The sequence below is a fragment of the Trichosurus vulpecula genome, chromosome 2, assembly GCF_011100635.1.
Source record: "Trichosurus vulpecula isolate mTriVul1 chromosome 2, mTriVul1.pri, whole genome shotgun sequence".
NCBI lineage: Eukaryota > Metazoa > Chordata > Mammalia > Diprotodontia > Phalangeridae > Trichosurus > Trichosurus vulpecula.
The window spans coordinates 272,171,452-272,195,483 of record NC_050574.1 but is presented as its reverse complement, the minus strand read 5'-3'; the positions used below and the strand labels follow the sequence as shown (position 1 = coordinate 272,195,483).

Here is a 24,032-nt window from a genome sequence, read left to right as displayed (position 1 = left end):
GGAAATCTTTCCTAATATCCCTCTTAATTCTAGTACCCTCCCTCTGTTGATTACTCCCTATTATATATACATATATAATATATATATATACATATATAATATATATATATATATACATATATAATATATATACATCTTACATATTTGTTTGTGTACTATTTCTCCATTAGACTGTAAGTACCTCGAGGTCAGGGATCTTGTTACTTTCTTTGTATCCCAACACTTAGCACAGTGCCTGGCACATTGTATGTGCTTGATAAATGTTTTTTGACTGATTTAAGCTCTTCCAATATTAACTATTTCAGTCTTTTATCATCTTTATCACTTTTGTGGATGTGAGATAAAACTTCTGAGTTGTCAATTTACATTCTCTTATGATTATGATTGCAACAAACTGTCATATGATTAATAGTTTGCAATTTTAAAAATTGTGTATGCTTAGCTCACATCTATTGGGAAATGACTCTTGGTCTTAAATATATATGTCAATTCCTAAAATAAAGCCATCAGACTTTTCTTAGAAATATTTAATGCAAAGATTTTTTCTTAATTGTTTGTCTTCTTATTCCTGTTGTATTGACTGTGTATGTATAAAAACTTATTAATTTTTTGTAGTTGAAACTGTATATTCTCTCTTTTATGATCACCTCTTATTTATTTATGAATTTTCCCCCAGTCATAGCTGTGGAAGGACTTCCATTCTTCTTTAATATTTTTGTAACAGTACATTTTATATTTATGTAACCACCAGGTGGCATCGCTAACCATTAATCTAATCTTAGTCACCAAAAGAAGTAGGTACTAAGAAGTCACACACAACCTGGAAGTCCTACATTTTCACTTAGTACCAACGGAAGCTTTGGGGAAATTTGGAGCTCTTTCTCGTTCTGAGACAAGGGACCTCTCTTGTTGTTAGTCTAACATGTGTGGTTAGAGTGGATTTACCCAATCAAAATAGACCTGAGGCCCTCGATGGGAAACCACATCCCTCATGCCTGCTCTATGTCACCAAGCCCTCATCACATGACCGTGCTAAAATGGCATCTCCCCCCAAGCAAGTAGGCACATGTTCTTTATTGTATATAGTAGTTGTTTAGACTTATAAGTATCAAAGCAACAAAAAGGAATAAAATAAAAGGTGCATTTAAATAACTGTGGTGTGACCTTTGCACCCACAATTTTTCACATACTTGGGAAATTATTAACCAGTCTCCAGTAATCTGTTGACAGACTTTGAACACAGGGGCATTAGGAAAGATACAGTTCAGTTGTTTAACCTTCCATTTCTTCTGCCCCAGGAGCAAGCAAAGGAGGTTAATGTGATAAAACAAAGTTTCCAAATGCTGATCCTTTCATAGCCTCAAGAAGAGTCAGGAGAGACTGGTTGAGGGAAGACAGTCCCTAGCACCTAATGTCACTACTGGTTTGCTCCTCTGACCTTTGCAGGGACTGTTTCCTGGCATGATCATCTGCAGAGTGCATGGAACTATGACCACTCCTCTCTGCTTATTCTTTGATAGTAGAGCAGTGAATTATATTCAGGAGCAAGCCAGACATGGACTAGTGCTGGCTGTGGGTCTCTACATCTTCTCCACCTTCTGAGACTCCAAAGCACAAATACCTCTCACCCCAACATCAGCAGATATGGTATAAAGCCTGTGTCACTCGTGGTAGGATTGTATTCTTGTACTAAAAATGCCAGGGGTCGACTCCACCAAGGTATGCTCTCAAAGTCCATCTCAGCCACGTTCTCACCATCCACCTTGCCACCATACATCTATGCCCCTCCCTCCACCTCTTACTCTGATAACTGTAATCAAATCAATATTACCTTTGCTACAGGAAAGGGGCATGTCAACTGACTCCCTCACCATCCTTGTGACTTCCAAGACCAAAACTCTCTTCTCTGACTACCACTTCACTCTATTTGTTGTCTCCCCTATTAGAATGTAAGTTGCTGCAAACCATTAATAACCTGTCAGTCAGTCAGTCAACAAACATTTATTAAATACTCTGTGTGCCAGGCTCTATGCTGAGAATACAAATACAAGCAGAAAAACAGTCTCGCCAGGGGTGTGCTAGAGCTAGTATAAGCATTTGTACCTCAGAAATTGGCAAATACTGTACGTCAGGACTTGATTGTCTAGATTTAATAAAGTGATAGAGAAAATGTTAATAATGCAAATTAAACTTAAAAGTCTGTCCATAATACATTTTTTAAGAGAATCTTTTGTTAAACATTTACCAACAGATCCCTGATACCTGCTCTTAAAAAGCCTATGTTTTAATGGGGGAAGCTGAAAATCTTGGGGGAGGGGAAGAGGAGGAAGACAACAGTACTGGGGAGGGGACATGGTGAAGAGTGTCAGGAAGGCAGGCTGGAGTGGAATGAGACATGTCTGGCCTGGAGGTTTGGGGAGGAGCGATCCAGTCATAGGGGCCTGCACTTCCAACGTGTGAATTCCCGGGCTGGAGTGAGCTTCCAAGATGAAGAGGTTTCTAGGGCATGGTGGAGAAAGACTGGAGAGCAGCCTGGAGAGGAATGAATTTAAATAACTTCAGTGTGGTCTTTGGGCCCACAGTGTTTCACAGACTTGGGAAATTTTTAACCAGGCTATTCCAGATCACTAATATTAAATGCAAATCAAAACAACCTGACGTTTCACCTCATACACAATAAATTGGCAAAGATGACATAAAGATGGGAATAGTCGATGATGTGGAAAGTCCGGCCATTAATGCATTGCTTCTGAAACTATCAATTGATAAAAACCTTGGAGTTATGCAAATAAAGTAACAAACACCTGTAGTCTTTGACCCAAAGATTCAACTGCTAGGTATTGTGCTCCAATGAAGTCAATGACATAAAAACCTCAGTCTGAAAGCCTATTGGTGTGGGACTCTGTCCTTAGTGGTGGAGATGATACCCTGGGCTATAGGAGAGGCAAGGTGGGGATGGTGAGAACTGGAGAGCTCCATCCTTCCTCAGTTCTCTTCAGGACTCTGGGAGTTTCAGCCTTCCTAGGTACTAGTCACTCCAGGCCCCTTTGGCTTCCAGCTTCAAGAGGGAAGATGGAATAGGCCAACCCAGCTTCAGGTTGCTGACAGAAAAGACTCTACCTGGGAAGACATGAGAGAAGCCATCAGTCTCCCCACCTTACTATAGTAGAAACTTTGGGGAGTTTCCCCCTTGGCTGAACTCTAGGACTGTCTCTCTTGGTAAAGTTGAGTTATCCTGCTCCCATGGGAGAGCTACATCATTCTGTATTGTCTGGTTATACATTCTCCAATGTATATCTTCTCTGATTTCTGTTTTGGATAAATGATTGGGGGAGGGATTTGTTTTTGTTTTTTCTATTCACTATGTTTATTTTAGAAGTGATATTTATTTTAGAATTGGCAAAGAGGTCAAGCCTTTAATATAGAGGTCAAGGTCCATCTCCTTCTCCCCATTTAGTGAAATAGCTATCAGAAGCTATATTAAACCTGATCATATCTCCTAGACTAACAATACTTAAGGGAGCAGATAGGTATATCCATATCCCAGTACCCCCTATTTCTGAGGAGACCAGAGTGGCCTCCAGCTCTATCTCCCTGCTTCCTCTTCTAGCAGAAATGAAAGTCTCTCTTGGAGAAGGATGGGAGAGGGGAGAAGAGGCTAGAGATACATATTTTGCTTTCTTTCAAGCCATACAACAACACCCCCATGCTACAAGTGAGGGATAGCCCTTGCCACATGTGAGGCTTCTCTATATGTGGGTTTCTCTTTACATTGACAAAAAGAAAGGCTCCATATACACCAAAATATAGCAACACTTGTGGTAGTAAGGAGACAGAAACAAAGTAGATGCCTATCAATTGTTGCTTGTCCATCCTCGAAGAGGACCATGACGTCAGGAAGGTGATGCCATGACTTGCAAGTGAACTGGATTACAATGAGGGAAGGCTGTGCAAAGTCACCAGCCTCAGTTTCTTCTCTAGAGTCATCTAGGTCCAGTGGCAAGATATAAATCAGGACAACTGGAGATGGCCCCCTGACTATCAATTAGAGAATGGCTAAATTGTGGTACATGAATGTGTAATGGAATATAACCATGCTGTAGGAAGTGATGAAATTACGAATGCAGATGTAATGCATGTTCCACCATGGGTTGTATAAATATATAGAAATGGTTCACAGATGATATGAATAGATATGATCTGAGGTTTGTTGTACTTCTGTGGTGAGTAAAGCCAAAGGCTATGCAGGCACCACCAGCCCATTATCTGGGCAGGGTGGGGGGGGGGGGGGGTTCTTGGTGGGGGACAAGCCCTAGGCGTGTTACTGGAGCTGGGCTCCAGTGTCTCAGAGAGGCAGTGGGATTGGATTATATTTATCTTTCCCCCCTTAAATATTGATAGTCTAGGGGATGACAAGTTTAGAACAAAAGCTACTTTCCTGATGCCTCCTGAGGGGAGGGTAGCCCTTTGCTTACTGTTCTCACCAGAAGCTGGTCACACAAAAGACCATCACAAATAGAAAATAGAAGTTTTACAGATTAGACTATTCAAAAGAATTCTCAAAGTAAATGAACTCTTTAGGTGGAAGTGAGATAAGATCTCAGATCAAACCAGAAGAGAACAATCTTACCCAAAGGAGATCCATTTTCAGCAATCACTAGAGTTTCCAGTGAGTTCAAGGACATGGAGTCTCTCCCAAAGAGGGTCTGCAATTAACTCCTTACGTCCTTTACACAATGTTGCACTCGGCATTCTCCCCACCTATCAGAAGCCATGTCTCCCTCTGCATACATAACAGTATGCAAAATCAACCCAGATAGGAGTAGAATCTGGGTTACCCAGAGAAACATGGAAAGACATATTAATTGAGATAAATGGAAATATGCGGGACCAGGAAAACAATATACACAGTGATTATAACAGCATAAATATAAAAGATAACCATCAAAAATTTGAAACTACATGTGTCATCCTTTCTCAAACCTCTCACCGTCCCCCTTCCCTCCAATGAGAACCTTGCTTTCACTGAAATAGTCAGCAGATGCAATGGCATGGGATCTGTTACAGGGTTGTATGGCAGTGGTAACAAAATCAAACAGAAATGGATTCCCCCTTGGGCCACATATTGACTTAGAAAACCACAAATAAACATTATCTATGTTGCATTAGATTTTTATTTATTTTGTTAAACATTTCCTGATTACATTTTGATCTGGTTTGGGTTGAGTTGGGCAGCCCATAGGCTCAGCACCTGTATTGTACATCATAACAACTTCTGCCATTGTCTCAGCACTAAGAGTCATTCTAGGGCAATCTAAGAGCCTTGGTCCATGAAGATCATTAACTTGATTCTTGGACTGTATCACTTTCACTTGTGCCTTTCATCACACAGTGCCATCTCCTGCTGCTTGGCCATCCAAGAATACCTGAGACAAAGAGTGCTAGCTCAGCATGACAGTTCCCAGATCCTGCCAATGGATGTACGACTTCCTGAAAGGTTGGTGGGTGTGTGTGTGTGTGTGTGTGTGTGTGTGTGTGAGAGAGAGAGAGAGAGAGAGAGAGAGAGAGAGAGAGACAGACAGACAGAGACAGAGACTGGGGAATGTGGGGGAGAATGTTGTAGTCCCAGTTCCTAATGATTCCATTTTACTTCTCATAATTCCAGTCCTCTTTCTTATTGCTTCTTGGTGTCTTGTTCATCAACTGCCCTATAGAGGACTCTATCCACCCCCTCTTTGCTTATCACTACTAGTCAGAGTTTGGCCAAGAATTATGTCACTTCCCTCTATTGCCTCATGTTGGGGCTTCCTTGAGGCATCAGATGGGGGCACAAATATTTAACCCATATTACATTTAGGTAATTGAAATTTACCTTGGTATGTGGTATAATATGCTAGTCTAAACCTATTTTCTACCAAACTGCTTTCCAGTTTTTGTAACAGTTCTTGGGCATGTTTTGCTCTAAATGAATCCCTATCAATTCCCTGTGATTACCACTTCCTTTCTAAGTCCTTACAAAATATCCCTTTGAAAATACAAACTAGAATTTTGTCAAGAATCCAAGTCAAGCTGACCAGTCCATAGTTCAAAGACTGTATTTTTTCTTTCTTTCTTTTTTTTTTAAAAAGACATTTCCCACGTTCAGACTTATGGTACTATTTTTTTTAAAATAAGTTTTTATTAATGTCTTTTGTTTTTTACATCTTCATCGTCTCCTCCAGTATCTCTCTCCCTCCCCCTCCTAGAGAACAATATTATTTAACAAATGGAATTTTTAAAACCAGAGAGAGAGAGAGAGAGGAGAAAATCATCACAACTGATCAATACACTGAAAAAATCTGAAAACATACACAATAGGGAACACCTGTAGACCATCCCAAAAGGGTGGGTCGGGAGATTCTTATGTTTCTTAAGTCATGTTTGCTCTTCATAATACTGTAGGTGTGTGGTTGTTATCTCCATTCACACTGTTGTAGTCTTTGTGTATATTTTTCTTTCCACATATATTATTGTAGTCATTGTGTACATCATTTCTGGACTGCCTACTTCACTCTGTATCAGTTCATATAGATATTTCAGTGTTTTTCTCTGTGTTCACCACATTCACCACATTAATATTTCATTAGATTCATGTACCATAATTTGTTTAGTCATTTCTCAATCTATGGACACCTATTTTCTTTCCAATTCTTTGCTATCACAAAAAAAATTGTTATAAATATTTAGGTGTAAATAGGAATTTTCTTCTTATCAAATGGCCTCCTTAGAGTATAAGCCCACTAAGGAATCTCTAGGTCAAAGGATATGAACATCTTAGTCGCTTTATTTGCCTATGTCCAAATTGCTTTCCAAAATGGTTGTGCCATTTCATAGGTCCACCAACAATGTACTAGTGTGCCTGTCTTCCCATTACCCCTCCAACATTTACTATTGCCATCTTTTGTCATTTTTGCAATTTGAAAAGTGTGAGGTAAAACCTCAGAGTTGTCTTGGATTGAATTTTTTTCTTACTAGTGATTTGGATCATTTTTCACATGGTTGTGAATACTTTGCAATTCTCTTGAGAATTGTTTGTTCATATTCGTTGACCACTTATCAATTGGGGAATGACTACTGATTTTATATTTAGCTCCTGTTCTTTTTTCAAAATGTTGATTTTCCAAATCAATCACCAATATTAACACAATAGCATCTCCTAGTTCTTGTAGTACCCTGGAATGTAGTTCCCCAAAATTTGGTGACTCATTTAAGACAACTGTATTCTTTCCATGAACTCTTCACATCTCTTGATTTCAGTTTCCTATTAATCATTTTCATCTCACCCTTCCCCATTCAAAAATCATTCTCTTTGACAGAGAAAACAGAAGCAAAGTAAGAGTTATTAAGATCTGTGTTCTCTCTGTCATCTGTTATGATTGGTATACCCAGGCCAAACAGCAGTCCTGTGCTTTCTTTGATCTTCTTGCTCCCAAAATAAATCAATCTCTTTCACCAACTTAGCATTTATCATCACCCTTAGTTTATTTCAAAATTCAACACTCATAACACTACTCCTCCAGAAGTATAACATTCTTTTGCATTCATCCTCAGTTATCTTCCTTTGTTCCTATCTTTCCCACTAATTTTTTTAAATTGGCAAGTTGTCTTTGATAAAACAGATACTTCTCAACAAATTCCTAAAAAGGCTCATCTCCAACAAAATGTGTCTGTTCCCACGGTTATAAGCAAAAATGTCTAATAACATAGTATTTGTTAATTCTCACTAATAACACATATCACTTTCCACCTTTTTGTAGTTTACCTACATGTCTAAGTTGGTCAATAAATACCCTGTTGATCTGCATTTATCTCTTTAGACACTCACCATTTTTGTTCCTCATGAGAATCGTTTGTGGCATCCAAATTTAAATGAAATCACACAGGACCTAATATCTATCCCAGCAGGGACAAAAATGTTTTTACTAAATATTTTCCTCTGTATACCCTGAAAGTAAATACTAACTATCTGGTTGGTAGAAAGAGGGTATAAAGGGGGAAATTTTATTTCTAAATACTTCATACATTACAAACACAATTTGTTCTCAATGAAGACAATTCTGTTCTGACAAAAGAACCTCATCCTTTTCTGTCCCACTCTACATATCTCCTTAGTTGTGCCAATAGTGAGAATTCAGAGTGAACAAGACTGGTGATACTTTTTACACGTAGCCCCAAGCTTCTCTGAAGTCCCCATATTCTTTCACCCACAATCACCCCAGGTGGTCGTCTCCTGCCTTGAATATATCCAAATGAGAGAGTCACATAGCCTCAGCAGCCCATATACATTTCCTGTATGGGACTCAGAAACCCGCCCTCCCCTTCTAGCCTTGGGTGCCTGTTTCTGGCCTCTTCAAACCCCAACCCCCTTCTGCTCTGAGCAGCATTCAACAAAGATGTTCCTCAGAGTCCTCAACTTCTATCAGGAGCTTTGAACCAACCCCAAGATTACTTTTTCAGACGAAATAAACCCACCAAACCCTGACTGCTGGATCAAGGATCCAGGCATAGAATGATGCAGTTGGAAGCTCTCCGGACTGTGCTGGGATTCTGTCTTCTCTCAGGTGAGTAAGGTGGTGTGAAGGAAGGCCAGGGGAGGCACGCAGGCATGTCTAACAGTGCCCAGGACACCAGGCTGCCCTGACCCACTCACAAGTAGTGAAAAATGACTGGTGTTTAAGAGGGACTGAGGCAGGGTGGGAAATTAAATCCAGATGTCAAGAAACAGAAATATCCATGTTTCAGGTACCTGGGGAATAGAGTCCACCCAGAGAGAAAATGAGGCAGGGGTTGAGATGATCGCGTCCAGAGAGCAAAGGGGATTGCCTGCCCTTAATGAAATATGTCTTTCACCCTCAGAAAACTCTTTGAGCTCCTCCATGGCCTCCTAAGCTAGCCCAAAAGAGATTCACTTAGCTATCTCTAAACTTTGTTCTCGAAGGTCCAACTAGATTTGGTCCAGTGTTACACTGGAAGAGCCAGATGTTGGGATAGGATACCGACCTCAAACCCTCGAATATTTTTAATGTTTATGAGATGAAGCCTGAGACAAAATGGCTGATCGTCTTTCACCTAGGAGGCCCAGATAAGGCTCCACACTCTCACAGAAAGGGCTTCTATCTCAGAGTCTCAGCAAATAGCCTTACTTTTCAGACCTATCTTCGAAGGTTTACCAGGAGGTAAGGTGAGATTCCTCTATGGAATCTGCAGGGTGTTTTCCCAGAGGTATATGCAGTAAATGATCTTTCTACATGTTTCCAAGAGAGGAGAGAACCACAGTGACCAGAACCTCCCAGAATACACTGCCAAGTAGTCTGGCATCATGGGGCTATGCCCAGCCTGCTTCTAGGCAGGGCTTCTGACACTTTTTAAGTCTGGTGTCCAAGGAGATATACAGACCCAAATATAGAAAATCTTTAGGGAATGAGTGCTAGAGTGACTAGCCATGAAGTTATTCCAAGTCATTTCTAAGCACGTGAACCTGGGAGGCCCGACCAAAAAGTGATATTTCCTCACCACTCCTGACACACAGGACCAAGTGGTAATAAATGTATTCTAATTAATTTAACTTATAGTTCATATTTCAACTGAATTTAATTCAACAACTACATATTAGGCGCCTAAGTGCCAGCCACTAACAATACAATAGCAAAAATGACTTAGTCCCTGCCCTTAGGGAACTTACAGTCTACTGGATGGAAACAACGTTTACACAGAAAAATAAATTAAAAATAAGAAAAATCTATTATCAAGGGGTGGGAACCACAAATAACTGGTAGAATGAAAGCAAATTTCCGTGAAATTCATTTTATATATGCTTGTACGAGTACACGCCTTCTCTCCTAATCAAATGTACACTCTTTGAGGGCAGGAACTAATCCACCCTTTCTTTTCATCTTATAGCACAATTCCTGGTACATAACAGACACTTAAAATGCTTATTGATTGATTGGAGGGTGGGGCTTGGATAAATATCACTATCCCTGTTTTGCAGATGAGACAATTGAGGTCCAGGGATGTGAAATAAATTTCTCATCATCACACAGCTAGTAAGCAATTAAAATGCATTTTGGTCTTTGCCGCAGACAGAAAACAAGTGGAAGAAATGAGCCATCAATGAAGCAATAGCTTGTATTAAAGCACGAATAACAATGTTTGTGCCCAAAGATGAATCGAAGTGGGAGCCCTCGAATATTGCTTTCAAAAGAGGTTTGGTTTTCCCCCCCAGGCAGGGAATAATTTTCAAAATGGAGGCTCAGGTTTTAGATTCTCTTTGCTATTTCTCTAGCTCCCAAAGAGCTAGACTTAGGCTTGTTTCTATTCCCTGACCACCCCTTCCCCATTTCTTCACTTTTAGTTAGCCTCGTCACATGTTTTTAAGCTTAACGTGAAACACTTCCTGGCACAGTCCCATTCTTGTGATGACCAAAAGCTTCCAGGCAACAGGGGCCTTTGGGGTAATGTCTCAGTCTGTTGGGTAAGAATATGTTTTTCAATAGTGAGGAGGTGAAGGATTTGACTTCAGGAGTTCTTAATGGGTTTGACTGGAGGATAACTCCCTGTTTCTATTAGAATTCTAACCACTTACAGAGTTTGCTCATTTTTTTCCTCCATCTTCTTTTCTAGCCTGTGTCCGGGGGCAAGACTTGGAAGAAGGTAAGGCCGTCTTTCCTTCATCTGTTATGGTGGCACAACATTCTTCTTGTCACTGGGCACCCCAAGGAGATAGATCACTAGTGATGTTCCACTGCAGCCTTGCTTTCCCTTTACCTACAAACTAAGAGATATTTCTGACCCAGAAAATGAAAACACAAGAGAATATAGGAGTCTTAACTATTCTGGAGGAAAGAAATGAGTCTCTTAAGAGGGATTGAGTGTTTATGTGTTTATTGTGAGTGTTTTTTGGTGGGGCATTTGGATAGGCTGCTATCATACATATCTCTCTGTATAAGCATATTTGTGATCCTGTCCTGTCACTCTAATGTGTGACCATGTGTTTGTGCATGCATATGTGCCATAGCATCTAAGATCTCCATTGGCTATTTGTAGGTTTGTTTCCATGCAAACCTCCATTTTCCTTTGTGCGTGTTTGTATACTATAATATGTATGCTTGTACTCAAATGTTTACAGCCTGAGTACTCTATTGTGTGTGTTTGTACTTGTGTGCTTGCAGTCACATCTTGAATATTCCAACATGGGAGTACAGGTATTCGCACATCAGTCAAAGGCACACATGACATATGGCGAGTGAATTAAACTTCCCAGCCACCCCAAGACTCCTCCACCCTCATCTTCCATTCAATCTAATTCAAGCAAAATGGTTGAATACCATATGTGTGTGTGTGTGTGTGTGTGTGTGTGTATGTGTAGAACCACTGCAACCACAACTTTTGTTGTCTCTTGTTAATGCTGCACCCTTCAAACAACTATGTTGTTCGGACTGTGCTCACAAGAGATCTTCTACATGGCCACTGAATGATTTTCCAGTAATTCAAGGATGGACAGGGATTCTCACATAAAGCAAGGGCAGAAGAGCAGGGATTGGAAGGAGAATGAGAGGGATCCCTGAAACATGTGAATAATAGGTTTGGGATATTGATAGGGAAATTTCCTAATGGTTTCCTTATTATTTCTTTTTTGGCCAATGCCCCACCTTACAAGATTTTCACTTTGCTAATTTTTTAAAATTATGAAACAAAGTAGTCACATAAAATGAATCTTAGTGATGCTAATAAACCAAAGACATAATGACTATTAATACAAAACTTTTTAGTGGGGTCCATAGAGAATGCACTTGTATTTCTTGTTAGTGTAAGAAATCTATGCTTCCTCAAGAGTTTTATAGCATGTTTCATCGAGCATGCCATGTATATATACATACATATATACATATATAAAGAAAGAGAGTGGTCTGAGTTCTTATGTTAATTAATGCATATGGCAGCAGAGCAGATACAGATGCATGGATTTGTGTATATGGATTTAGTTATTTTGTTTGGTTACATAGCTAGTATGTTTCAGAAGCAAGATTTAAATCTACCTCTTTTTAACTCGAAGGTTGGCTGTCTATTCACTATATCATGCTCTCTTTCTGAGATAAGCAATTTATGTTTTATTTATATGTTGCAACTTATAACAGTAAGAAGCATCATTTTGCCCTTTTTTATTAAGTCAATTCCCAGTTATCGGGTGAATTCTCCCCACTGAGAACACTCTGCTTGCCTTAACCACAGACCCAGGTGACTGCAATAGAGTGTCCCATGGGATCCAATGTCCTTCCTTGGGAGTAGGGCCAAGTTCCCAAAATAGATCAGGAGATTATTCCAGCTGCTCATACTAGTTCTCCCTTTCATTAGTATAGATAAGAAGAGGTGACTGTATTCAGGGACAGTACAAACCCAAACCACTTTTTAATACAACGTTCATCAGTTGTTGGGTTAGTAGATCTGTCTTGTTACAACTGAGAATGTTTGAGTACAAGAATAAGTGCACCCAAGCTGGGCATATGGTCCTTGAAAGTGAGGATTGTTTCATTGTTTGCACTGTATGCCCAGCTCTTAGCTTAGCAGCTGGCACAGAATTAGGTATCTAACAAATGCTTATTGATTGATTAGAGTCCAATGGGTTATTACACAAAGAATGCTATACAGAATAAGAGAATATGAACTTGATCTTCACTGTATGGGAATTGAATTAATTGAATAGTAGAATTTCCTGAAAACAAGGATCTTATTAGCTTTGGAGCCAGAAGAGACCTTAAGATCATCTAATCCAGGGATCCTTAACCCAGTGGCTACAGATGGATTTTAAGGCAGCTGAGGGTGGGGGACAAGGGTGTCTATGAACTTGGACAGGAAAAAATGATGTCTCTATTTCAATAAAATTAGTTTCCCTTTCAATACTATGTATTTTATTTTATGCATTTAAAAATATTATTCTAAGGAGGGGTCTATAGGCTTTGCCAGATTGCCAAAGGGGTCCGTGACACATAAAGATTAAGTACCAAAAAAAAAAAGATTAAGTACCCCGATCTACCATTTCACAGATAAGAAAAATGAAGCCCAAGGTGCCATCTGTGCAAAATCAAGAGCTCTTCTCAATATTCTAAGAGAATATCAAAGAGTTAATCCCAAGAGGAGGAAAGATTGTGGAATCTTTTGTCTTTGAGAACAGATTCTTCCTATGTCTGAGATGGCTTCTATATGCTCCTACCTAAAAGCAGAGGGGTGGCCTAGAAAACTTAGGAGTTTGTGTCCCCTTAGCTCTATGAACACGTATTTGTAGAAGCGTGCTTTATGTGTTTCTACATGACCAAGAGTGTACATGTACATATACACTGTAGAATCTAAACTTGGATCCCTGAAAAAGGTCCCACGTGCAATCCAGTTCTCTGACTCTTCTTTCTTTCCTTTTTTTCTCCTTTCAGAAAAGAAGAATTACAGTGAGTTAATTACGACCTGCGGAACCTAGTTTCCCTCCATCCTTTCAGAGAGAGGTCAAACTGTCTTTGTAGCTGTAAGATGGAAATGTCCTGCGAGGCTTTTGCAGTAAAAATATGCATTCAATTATTATTACTACAAATAATAACATCTGACATTTATATAGTACTTTTATAGTTTACGTAGTACTTCTCATACATTATTTTATTTGATCCTCAGCGCAACCCTATGAGGTTACCTTAGGTACTATTATCCCCACTTAACAGAAGAAAAAATGGAGTTCCAAAGAGAGATAAAGAGGCTGCCCACATCTGTTCAAGACAAACTCGCCAAGTTCCAAGCCTGAGTATGTAGCAGACTCAGGATTTGAACTCAGGTCTTCATCCAGCACTCTTCACCGTACTACAACTGCCTTCTCAGTTCTATTCAATGAAATAAACATCCATTTAACAAACACATCAAGGAGCTCAAGAAGGACCAGGATTCTACTGAGGAAGATTCCTAGAGTTACTAACATGATTTACAAACTTCATAAATGGACTTAGAATGGCCATCGTTATTAGCTCTGTTTGTCTAGAGTTAGGGACAAAGGAGGGAATAAACAGATCAAGGCAGAGAAGCCTGATGAACCTGTCAGTCAGCCTTTCACGCCTAATCCCCATTTCTCAGAACTCTAAATAGCAGAGGGTGAATAGGGTATCCCGGTGGAGTCTAAGTGTATACAGGGTAGTGTGTTTCCTTTCCTGGAGGATGACCTCCAATCCCCATCCCTGCACCTCACCTCACAGGGCTCTGCTGGACCACTCTGCGCAAACACCTCAGTTGGCTCACAGTGTTCTGTCTCCCAGGGCCTGCCTTCCACGGTGGGTGGGTAGGAAAGCTCTATTGGGGGGAATCCACCACTCTCTCTCCCAGTAGAACTGTACCAACTGTCAGACTGCCCTCTGTGCGGAGGCCATCATTCCCTAGCCCCAACCTGAATTTGCCCCAAGTGTCAGGAATTTTAGCTTTGGCTATGCCATATCTGATGGGCTATAAATTGAGGGACTCTGGGCCAAGAGACTTTTCTTTGCCACATCCTACTTTAATTATCCCCTCATTCCCCAGTGATATATCCTATATCCTTAAGCCTAGGGACATATTTAAAAAGGGTCCCTGGCACCTCTCTCCCTCCTGCCTCATATCTCATACTGAATATTCATTAGCATTCCACAGTTTTGCCCTGAGAAAGGAAATCTAAATAGGGATTAACTGATGAGCCGTTTGCTCTTGCATTAGCAGTGTGCCTTAGATTTGACCTTTGTCTCTATTTCCAACCTTCCTTTTCTGTCTCCTCTTTACTGTTACACAGAATTCGAAGTCTACATCTCAGGAACTGAAGTGACACTGACCTGCCCCGAGGTAGAGAGCGAGCTCATAGCATGGAAGAAAAATGATGTAGAAATAAAAGGCGTGGACACCAATACCCTCACCCTGAAAGACTCAGAGACTGAATATAGCGGCCACTTCCACTGTAAAAAGAAATCGTCAGACGATCATGAAGGCTATTATCTCTACCTGAAAGCAAGAGGTAACAAGGATCAGAAAACCAGGCTCTGGGGAAGAACCCCTCAGTCTTAGCTAAAACCCCCAGCTACTCTCTCTCCCCAAGTCCACTAAATCCTCTAAGTTCGAAAATGTGCTGAAGGCAGCTTAAACCGACTTTCCAGAGCTGATTATTAAACTATCATTGCAAGCATTTACACCTCATAAATTGGCAAACATTACAAATCAAGGCTTAATTTATTGCACTATTGATTATCTAAATTCAAGAAAGTGATAGAGAAAAATGTTAATAATTCAGATTAAGCTTAAGAGTATGTTGGATACATTTCCCCTCCCCCCAACCCACCAAGCCAGTTGTTAAACATTTACCAGCTTGCCTCTGACCTTCTTGCTTCTACAAAATGTCAATACTTTAGTGGCTTAGCCTAGATAATTTCCAATGTCCCTTATAGCACTAAACCTCTGATCCTGCCATATGACCTATAAACTAGCAAGGAGGAACCGTGGAGCACTGAGTAGAGAACTGACCTAAGAGCAGAAGACCTGGTCTGTGCTGACTGGCTTAAGTGCCATTTGATAACCATGTGACCTTGGGCAAGTCAGTTATCCCTTCTGGGGCTCAGAAGTGAAGAGGCTGGACCTGATTTAATCTTTCAGATTTAAACCTCTGTGATTCCAGGTGCTATTTTTGTATGCATGTGTTTTTCAGATGCTCTCTTAGGAAGCTCTTCTGTGTTGCTTGCTTTCTCATACCCAACCCAGGGTACTTATTAATAAATATTGCACTCTGGGAATATGGATGAGAATGATTCAACAAGAGGACGTTCAAATGAGGCCTCAAACCCACTCTGTTAGAGGATAAGGTTTCTGGTCATCACAGCAAAGGAACCACAATATGGAGAAAATCATCCTTTCTTTTTTCCTTTGCTTTTTCTATCCTTTCCTTTTGTCCCTTCCCCTCCCTTACCCTTCCCTCCCCTCTCTTTTCCTTCTTTCCTTCCCCCAAGTCAGTCTGCCCCTGACATCTTAACTCCCTCTTTGCCCCTATAGTCTGTCATGGTTGCATGGAGATGGAGGTGCTGACCGTGGCTGGGATTGTCATTGCGGACATCTTCATCACTCTGGGAGTACTGCTCCTGGTGTATTACTGGAGCAAGGGGCGAAAGGCCAAGGCCAATCCTGTTGGTCGAGGGGGAGGTGCTGGTGGCAGGACCAGAGGTAAGAACCTGGAGTAACCATGGTGGGGAACAGGAGCGTTTCAAACATAAGAAGACGTGGCTAGCCTGGAGGAAGCCATAAGAGCAAAGATGGAATGATGTCTACAGAGTTAGGAACACAGATCCTCCATGACAGCAAGGACTAGGCGAAATATCCTAGTGACTCAAGTCACTGACATTTCTTTCCACTCTGAAAAAGTGTGCGCCATCCCATAGTTATTCCCTTCTGCCAACATCCAATTGCTCTCTAAGGCAGTTTGATTTCCCTCTAAGCTGGAGCAAGAAGACTAAATGAACGACCCCTGGATTTAAAATCAAGACGATTGTGACGCTGAGCAATAGATTCAACTCAGAACTACAGCTGCCTCATCCCTAAAATGGGAAAAATGATGGTTGTGCTATTTTGCAGGGCTATTGTGAGGAAACTTTTTAAACTTAAAGCACTACACAAATATGGACGTCACGGTTACTGCCTTTCCCAGCCAAAAGAAGGCTAGAGGATCCTGAGCGAAAGAAAATCCAAAAGGGTGGGGGAAAGTGAAGGGGATCTGAAAAGGGTGAAAAAAGAAAGGGAAAGAAAAAAGTCAGCAGGGGCAGGGCGGAGGGGGGGGGGGAACGACCGGTGCAGCCACCTGTCACCGGCCTGAGAACAATCGAGACACTTGGGGGTGACAAAGGCAGGAGTTCCTTCTTGGAAATAAATCCATTTCTCTTCCTCTGTATTGTAGGAGCAAACAAGGAGAGGCCTCCACCTGTTCCCAACCCTGACTATGAGGTAACGGGGGGAGAAAGAAGGTTCAGTCTTTGGGGTCCAGGCAGGGGAGACAAGGAATTAAGTGAAGCAGCAGCCTATCTAACCTGTGGACTCTGGTACCTGTTGCTGAGAACTGAGAATTCAGTATAACTGCCCCAGCAACCAGGGAAAGCTTTAAAGTTACCATCCTAGCAAAGAAATAGAAATGTTCTCAGTATATCTCCCTTATTCATTCACATCAGCTATGTCATCCTCTTTTCTCAGAAACTAGAATACTTGGGAATTTCTGGCCTCTTCATTTATTGGCAAAGGATACATAGAGAAAGAAACAAGTTTAAGAAAAGAAGTAAATCATTAAGCAAACATACTACTATGATGGGCTTTTTCACAACACTAAAATGATAACCCTATAAATGACAAGGAGGATTGATGGATTCTCGAAGTCAGGAAAACCTGGATTCAAGTCAAATAAGAGATCTTAAGGACCTTTTTTAGAATATGTCTCCCCTGATCTATCTCTATTCTCCACTAATATTCCCATCTCTGTTCCACCCAGCCCATCCGCAAAGGTCAACGGGACCTGTATGCAGGCCTGAACCAGAGAGCCCTCTGAGAATTCCTGAAGACCCTTTCCTTTCACTGCAGCCCCCATTCTGGGATTTCTACTGTGTACCTATGCTCACTCCAATCTGGGGCATCCCAGAACTAAGGATTCAAAAAGAAAAATGGTTTTTTCTTCTAAATGTTGATTCCACTTTTAGAAAAACTGACTTCTCTACCCCCACAGTCTTATCCTCAGCAATCTTCTTGCTCTCCACTCTAATTCCCTGACCATAGGGCATAACTATTCCCCTAGTGTTGAAATTATATTTGCAAGGTACAAAAGATACTATCATGAACACCAACCTTGAAGGATCAACTAAAAACTCTGGAACATTAGAATCCTTGCTTGTTCCTTTTGTGGTCCAATTCATGGTCTACTCCACCATGTTTCATTTTCCTTGCCTTCCTTTTTCTATTGTCAGATTGTCCCAGTACCCCTAGTTCCACCCGTTTCTCCATACCTAGCTTGTCACTCTCCCGGTATTCTCTGGAGCTTGGCATGTGTAATGTTCTCAAACGTTCTGTTCCCTACATGGAGTCTGGTGCCAGAGTCTTTTCCTCTAGCTTAATCTTGCCTGAATGCTCTGCAAAATGTCTAGTCTTCATGTAGATTATGATAACCTAATAAAGTACATTTGAGTTGAAAGAGTTGTTCTTCTTGGAGGAACTCCTGCTCAAAGACTTCTTTATCCTTTGGAACATCCTGGCTTTCTTGAGCCTCCAGATCATCATCATCATCATCATCATCATCATCATCATCATCATCATTATCATCATCATCACCATCATCACTGATTATAGATTCAGAGAACCTGGGTTCAAATCCTATCTGATATTACCTGTGGAACCTTGGGGAATTCACAATCTCTTTGGGGCTTGATTTTCTCATCTTTAAAATGAAGTCATTGGACTGGCCTCTAAAGTCATCTAAGCTCTAGATATGTGATCATGTTTCTATAGTACTTTAGAGTTTAATATGATCTTTCCTTACCAAAATTCTGTCAGGTACAATCTATTTTATAGAAAAGGATACTGAAATCCTGAAAAGCTATTTCAGCAAGGCATTTGACAAAGTCATGGTACCTTTGTGGAAAAGATATGGATTGAATGATAGTACAGCCAGGTGAATTTAGCTGGATTTGGAACTGATTGAAAGGAAGTAATGAAATAATGATCAACCTGATGTGAGATCTTTAGCACCATGCATCAAGAATCTGCCTTTGGTTCTTTATCATGTCTCCATTTAGGTGGAGACATAGATGTCATGTTTATCAAATTATAAACTGTATCAAAGCTTTTAGGAGTAGCTAATGTATTAGATGACAGACTTTAGGTCTAAAAAGATCTCAATAGGATAGACTATAATATACAATTTAAGAGGTATAAATGTAAAATACTATACTTGGGTTCAAAAAATCAATTGCACAAGACCAGGATGGAGAAAGGCATGGTTAGGTACCTCATATCCACTTTCATGTAGTTCACATTAAGGAAACTTGGAGGTTCTAGTGTGCTGGAAGCTCAATACGAGTCAACAGTGTGACATGGCCTCCAAAAAAGTTGATGTGATTTTGGGCCAAGTTAATGGAAGTACAATATCTAGAAACAGAGCTAGCACTCCTGCTGTACTCAGCCCTGATCAGACCATACAAGTCATGAAATTTGGATCTAGAAGAGATCTTAGAGATGATTTAGTCCAATTGCTTCATCTTATAGATGAGGAAACTGAGGTCCAGAGAGATTAAAGTCACTGGCCTACAATGTCACAAATAGTATATAACATAGCTGGGATTCAAACCAGGGTTTTCTGACTCCAAATCAGTGCTTTTAATGTATTCAGTTCTGGGTGTCACAGTTTGGAAAGGACATTGACGAGCTTGAGATCATCCAAAGACAGACCACTAGGATGATCACATGGGGCTAAAAACCATACCATATATGGACTAGTTGAAGGAAACGACTCAGGTGGAAATCAGAGGAACATAAGTTTAGAGATCAAAGAAACCAACTTCTCTATTTTATAGGCGAAGATACAGGGCCCCAGAGAAGTTGTGCTTTACCCAAAGTTGTACAATAACAGAACTGGGATTCGAACACAGATCTCCTAAATTTAAATCCACTTGTACAACGCTGATGTGATTGATATCTTCAACTATCTCAAGGGCTTTGAGGAGAGAGAGAGACCTACCTACAGCATGATCTTCTTGGCCCCAGAGGAATAAGCTAGAAGCAATGGGTGGGACAGGCAGAGGGGAAGATTGCAGCTTCATTTAAGGAAAGACTTCCTAACAATTAGAGCTGTCCCAAAGTAAAATGGGCTGTCTCACAAGTCTCCTAGGAGACTTTGATAGGTGGCAAGAGAACCATTTTTTGAGATAAGGGCACCTGTTCAGTTACAGGTTTAGCTGGATGAGCTCTGGGGCCCCTTCCCGTTCTGAGGGTCTGTGGGTCTATTATGACTTGGTCAGAGTCTGAGAGCTAGAAAGTGGTGGAGCCTGTACACCAACTCAGCTCTTTCCCTACTGTCTCCTGCGGCCTCTTGTTGCAAAACTCCCAGCCGTGATTGGATAAAGCTGCTGTTTGTCATCACGTCTGAAGGGCAATTGGTTGACTTTTTCAGGTTCAATTTATAAAAGGGGCAGGGTTTTAGGGACCAAAAGTTTCCTATAGGTGAAAGTGACACCTGAGGGAGAGAAGGACTACTTACTAAGGATGGGAAAAAAAGCTGAAGGATTCAGGTCACAGTCACCAAGGGGACAGAAAGCCCAGGGAAAAGATAAGACAGAGCCAAGAGCATGGGAAGTGAGGTGGAGGGATGAAAGGAAAAAGGCAGAGGGACTCTACGGTAAGAGGTTCTCACAACACAAGAAGAGGCAACCAACACTTATTATAACACTTCACAAAGATCTCACCAATGACGACTAATCAGAGGCTCTAAAGAGGGCCTCAGCAGGAGCGGGGCTCCTCTCTTCCGCAGAGGAAGCGGCAGCCTCAGAGCTAGATCGCAAAGCCGAGGTTAGATGGGACAGGATGTGGGCTGCTGATCTCTGGGAGAAAATGGGTTTGAGAAAAAGCAGCAACAGCAACAGCAAAGAGTGCACTGGGGGAAGTGAGCGTCTTTTCTCACTCTCCCCAGAATACATCACGCTTAGCAGAGGGTAGGAGGATTGAAGTCTCCCTATCATATGCACCAGGCTGCCCAAGACTCTGTCTCCATCGTCCCCTCCCTGTCCTGTCCAGTTCTCTTCACTGACAGAGTACCATCCTGCTCACAACAGAGTGGTTCATAACTGTAGCTGCAGTGAAAAAGACTAGTGCCTGATCAGCAGATGAGTGGTCTGTGGTAGCATACACACTTTTTCCATTGTGGCTATCAATAATATTTTCCCCTAACCAATCATAACTGCGTATTTCAAAGGTTCAAGAAAAGCCTCTCCAAACCCTGTGTCTAACTGTTGCCGACTATGTGTGGTAGTCATCTGACATTATTTGCAGCTGTGCTTCAGGGCCCCTTGAAGCTTTTCTTCTCATTTTAACCCCTCTCCTTCCAAACTCTGGTTGCTTGATTTAGCAGCATGAGAAGCACAGTGGTAGGTGTTGTAAGGGCATAAAAAAAATGGGAAAACACAAAATTCCTGCCCATGACAAAGCTACAGGGTGTTCCTAAAGTCTGGACACATAGGCAAAAATGCATATTTTCAAAAAATGAAATGGTTGAAATTTTCAACCACATTTTATTTAATTGGAATATTAACAAATAACATCTTCAATACGATTTCCATCATTTGCGATGCAAAGGTTGATGCGCTTTGCAAGATTCACATGAACTCGATGCACTAACTCCACATTGCCGTCCATTTTAGCACATTCACTCTTTATGTGTTCAATCAAGTGTGTTGCATCTGTGATTTTCATTGAGTACACCTTCTCCTTCAGCATACCCCAGAGAAAGAAGTCAAGGGGGCTAAGGTCTGTCAATATTTCAAATATTTCAAAATATGCATTTTTGCCTATGTGTCCAGACTTAGGGACACCCTGTATAATCCAGCTGGGGAGACAGGATGTATGAATCTGAAAAGATAAGCAGATAAATAAGAGAAGAATAACCATTCAAGAGATGCCATGTCAGCAGGAATAATAATAATACACGACACTGCTTCCTAGTAGGGAGTTGGAATCAGATGAGGAGCACAGATGATAAGTGTTACTGAATGAATGAAAAGGCATTTATACTGCGTGCTAAGCACTGGGGAGACAGATACAAAAAGATAGCAGTTCCTGCTCTCAAGGAGCTCATACGCTAATTGGGAAAGACAGCACAAGTTGGAGAGTTCAGCTGCAGAATGGATGAAAAGGGCCAGGAGCTCTCAAAATGCATTGATACGCCTACTTTGCAGGAACAGCTCGTTAGTTCATCAATCAACACTTATTAAGTGCTTACTCTGTGCCACACATTAACTGGGCTAGGAAACAATTCCTTCTCTTGAGAAGCACATATGCTTAAGGGAGACAAGTACATAGGAATGAGAACCAGACCCATGATTTTCTTAGTACAGGGAATCTCTTTCTACCAATGCTGGCTGGCAACTTCTGTACAACGGATAGTCTTGGAGAATTGCCTAGAGCACTAAGGGGTTAAGTTCAAATCTGGCCTCAGACACTTACTAGCTACGGGACCCTGGGCAAGTCACTTCACCCTGTTTGCCTCAGTTTCCTCATCTGTAAAATGAGCTGGAAAACAAATGGCAAACCTCTCTAGTATCTCTGCCAAGAAAACTCCAAATGGGATCACCAAGAGTTGGAGATGACTGAATCAACTGAACAACAACAACCAGTTGGAATCCCATCCAGAATAATGAATGTCCTGTATCCAGTCAGTCAACTAGTATTTATTAAGCGCTTGATATGTGCCAGGCACCATGCTAAGCACTGGGGAAACAAAGAAGTGCCAAAAACAAACAAACAAAAAATACCACTGGTCCTTGCTCTCAAGGAGCTCATAGTCCAATGGCAGAGACTACATGCAAACAACAATGTGCAAATAAACAAGGATACAGGATAAATTGAAAGCGATCTCAGAGGGAAGGGGCTAAGATGAAGGAGGACTGGGGGAGGCTTTTTTGCAAAAGGTAGGACTTTGGCTGAAACTTGAAAGAAGCCAGGGAAACTGAGGCAAAGATGAGAAGAGCATTCTAGGCACTTATTTTTGAACTTATTTTTGTTTTCCTCTGAATATCTTAATATTTTATTGATGCTTTTATTTCTCTTTTATGTATATATCACTACCCACCTATTCACCACTCCCTTCCCTTCTGACAAAATACAAGCCACCCCTTCTCCACAAGAAAATAAGTATAGTCAATATTTATACCATTCATCACACTCACCATGTCTGAAAATACATGTCTCAACAATGAGATATTTTCACAACTATAGATGGGGCAGAATTCTTCACCAAACAGGGGATAGAGGTAATCAAAAGTGATAAAAATGAATAATTTGAATTACATAAAATTGAAAAGCTTTTACACAAACAGAAACAGTACTTAGAATTAGAAATGAAATAGCTGCCTGGGGGGAAAAACCTTTACAGCAAATTTCTCTGATAAAGATTTGATATTCAAGATATATTGATACAATTATGTGAGAAGAAAAGCCATTCCCCAATGGACAAATAAATGGTCAAAGGATATGAAAGGCAGTTATCAGAAGAAGCTATTTAAAGTCATAGAAAAAAATTTCTATACCACTATTAATAAGAAAAATGTAAATTAAAGCAATTCTGAGGTTCTACCCCATAAACATTAACAAAGCTAATGAAAGATGAAAATGGCAATTGTTGGAGGGGCAGGTGAAAGACAAGCACATTTGTCCTGCTAGTAGAGCTGTGAATTGGTCCAACCATTCTACAAGACATTTTGGAATTGTACTCAAAAAAGCATCTAAATAGTGCATACCGTTTTAACTCAGCTATCCCATTATTAGTCATGTATTCCAAAGAGGTTCAAGAGAGAAGGAAAGAACTGATATGTGCAAAAATATTTGTAAATAGCACCTTTGATTGACGCAAAGAACCAGAAACAAAGTGGGTATTGGCTGACCAAATTGTTTCATATGAGTGTAATGAAATTATATTGCCAAATTCTTACTAAGGTAGCTGCCTGAATGGGAGGCAGGCTACCAAATTCCCACATATTTACTTCAGAAAAACTCTGAAGTTCCCACCAGACTAGATAATGATCAAAAAATCTAATGAGAATCTATGGTAAGTGATATCTTCCCCTCTTGAATTGTAAAAACTCAGCCAGGCCCCAAGACCAAAGCAAAAGCCAGCACAGAGTAGGCTCCCAGCTCAACCAGGATCAACCAGGAGCACATATAGCCTACAACACTTTGTGTCTGAATGTAGTAAGAGCCAACGTCTACCCTGAGAAACT

General features: G+C 40.8%; 1 protein-coding gene across 2 annotated transcripts; it reads left to right on the top strand.

The window, feature by feature from the left end:
* Positions 1 to 5,412: 5,412 nt before the first annotated feature.
* Positions 5,413 to 18,241, top strand: CD3E (CD3e molecule). 2 transcript variants are annotated; one of them, XM_036747532.1, is made up of 8 exons: positions 5,413 to 5,497; positions 8,497 to 8,600; positions 10,663 to 10,692; positions 13,464 to 13,478; positions 14,828 to 15,046; positions 16,072 to 16,239; positions 16,967 to 17,013; positions 17,549 to 18,241. In XM_036747532.1, exons 2-8 carry the CDS (start codon positions 8,549 to 8,551, stop codon positions 17,603 to 17,605), a joined length of 588 nt encoding a protein of 195 aa, XP_036603427.1. In that variant the 5' UTR covers positions 5,413 to 5,497; positions 8,497 to 8,548; the 3' UTR covers positions 17,606 to 18,241. The 2 variants fall into 2 exon arrangements, with proteins under 2 accessions (XP_036603427.1, XP_036603428.1); XM_036747533.1 differs by lacking the exon at positions 5,413 to 5,497 and having other exon boundaries at positions 8,394 to 8,600.
* Positions 18,242 to 24,032: the final 5,791 nt, after the last annotated feature.

Excerpts from the sequence above, each read along its gene's own strand:
- CD3E (XM_036747532.1), top strand. The coding sequence starts at position 8,549 with ATGATGCAGTTGGAAGCTCTCCGGACTGTGCTGGGATTCTGTCTTCTC. Across the intron at positions 15,047-16,071 it reads TCTCTACCTGAAAGCAAGAG|TCTGTCATGGTTGCATGGAG; the intron begins GTAACAAGGATC and ends TTGCCCCTATAG. Across the intron at positions 17,014-17,548 it reads TTCCCAACCCTGACTATGAG|CCCATCCGCAAAGGTCAACG; the intron begins GTAACGGGGGGA and ends TGTTCCACCCAG.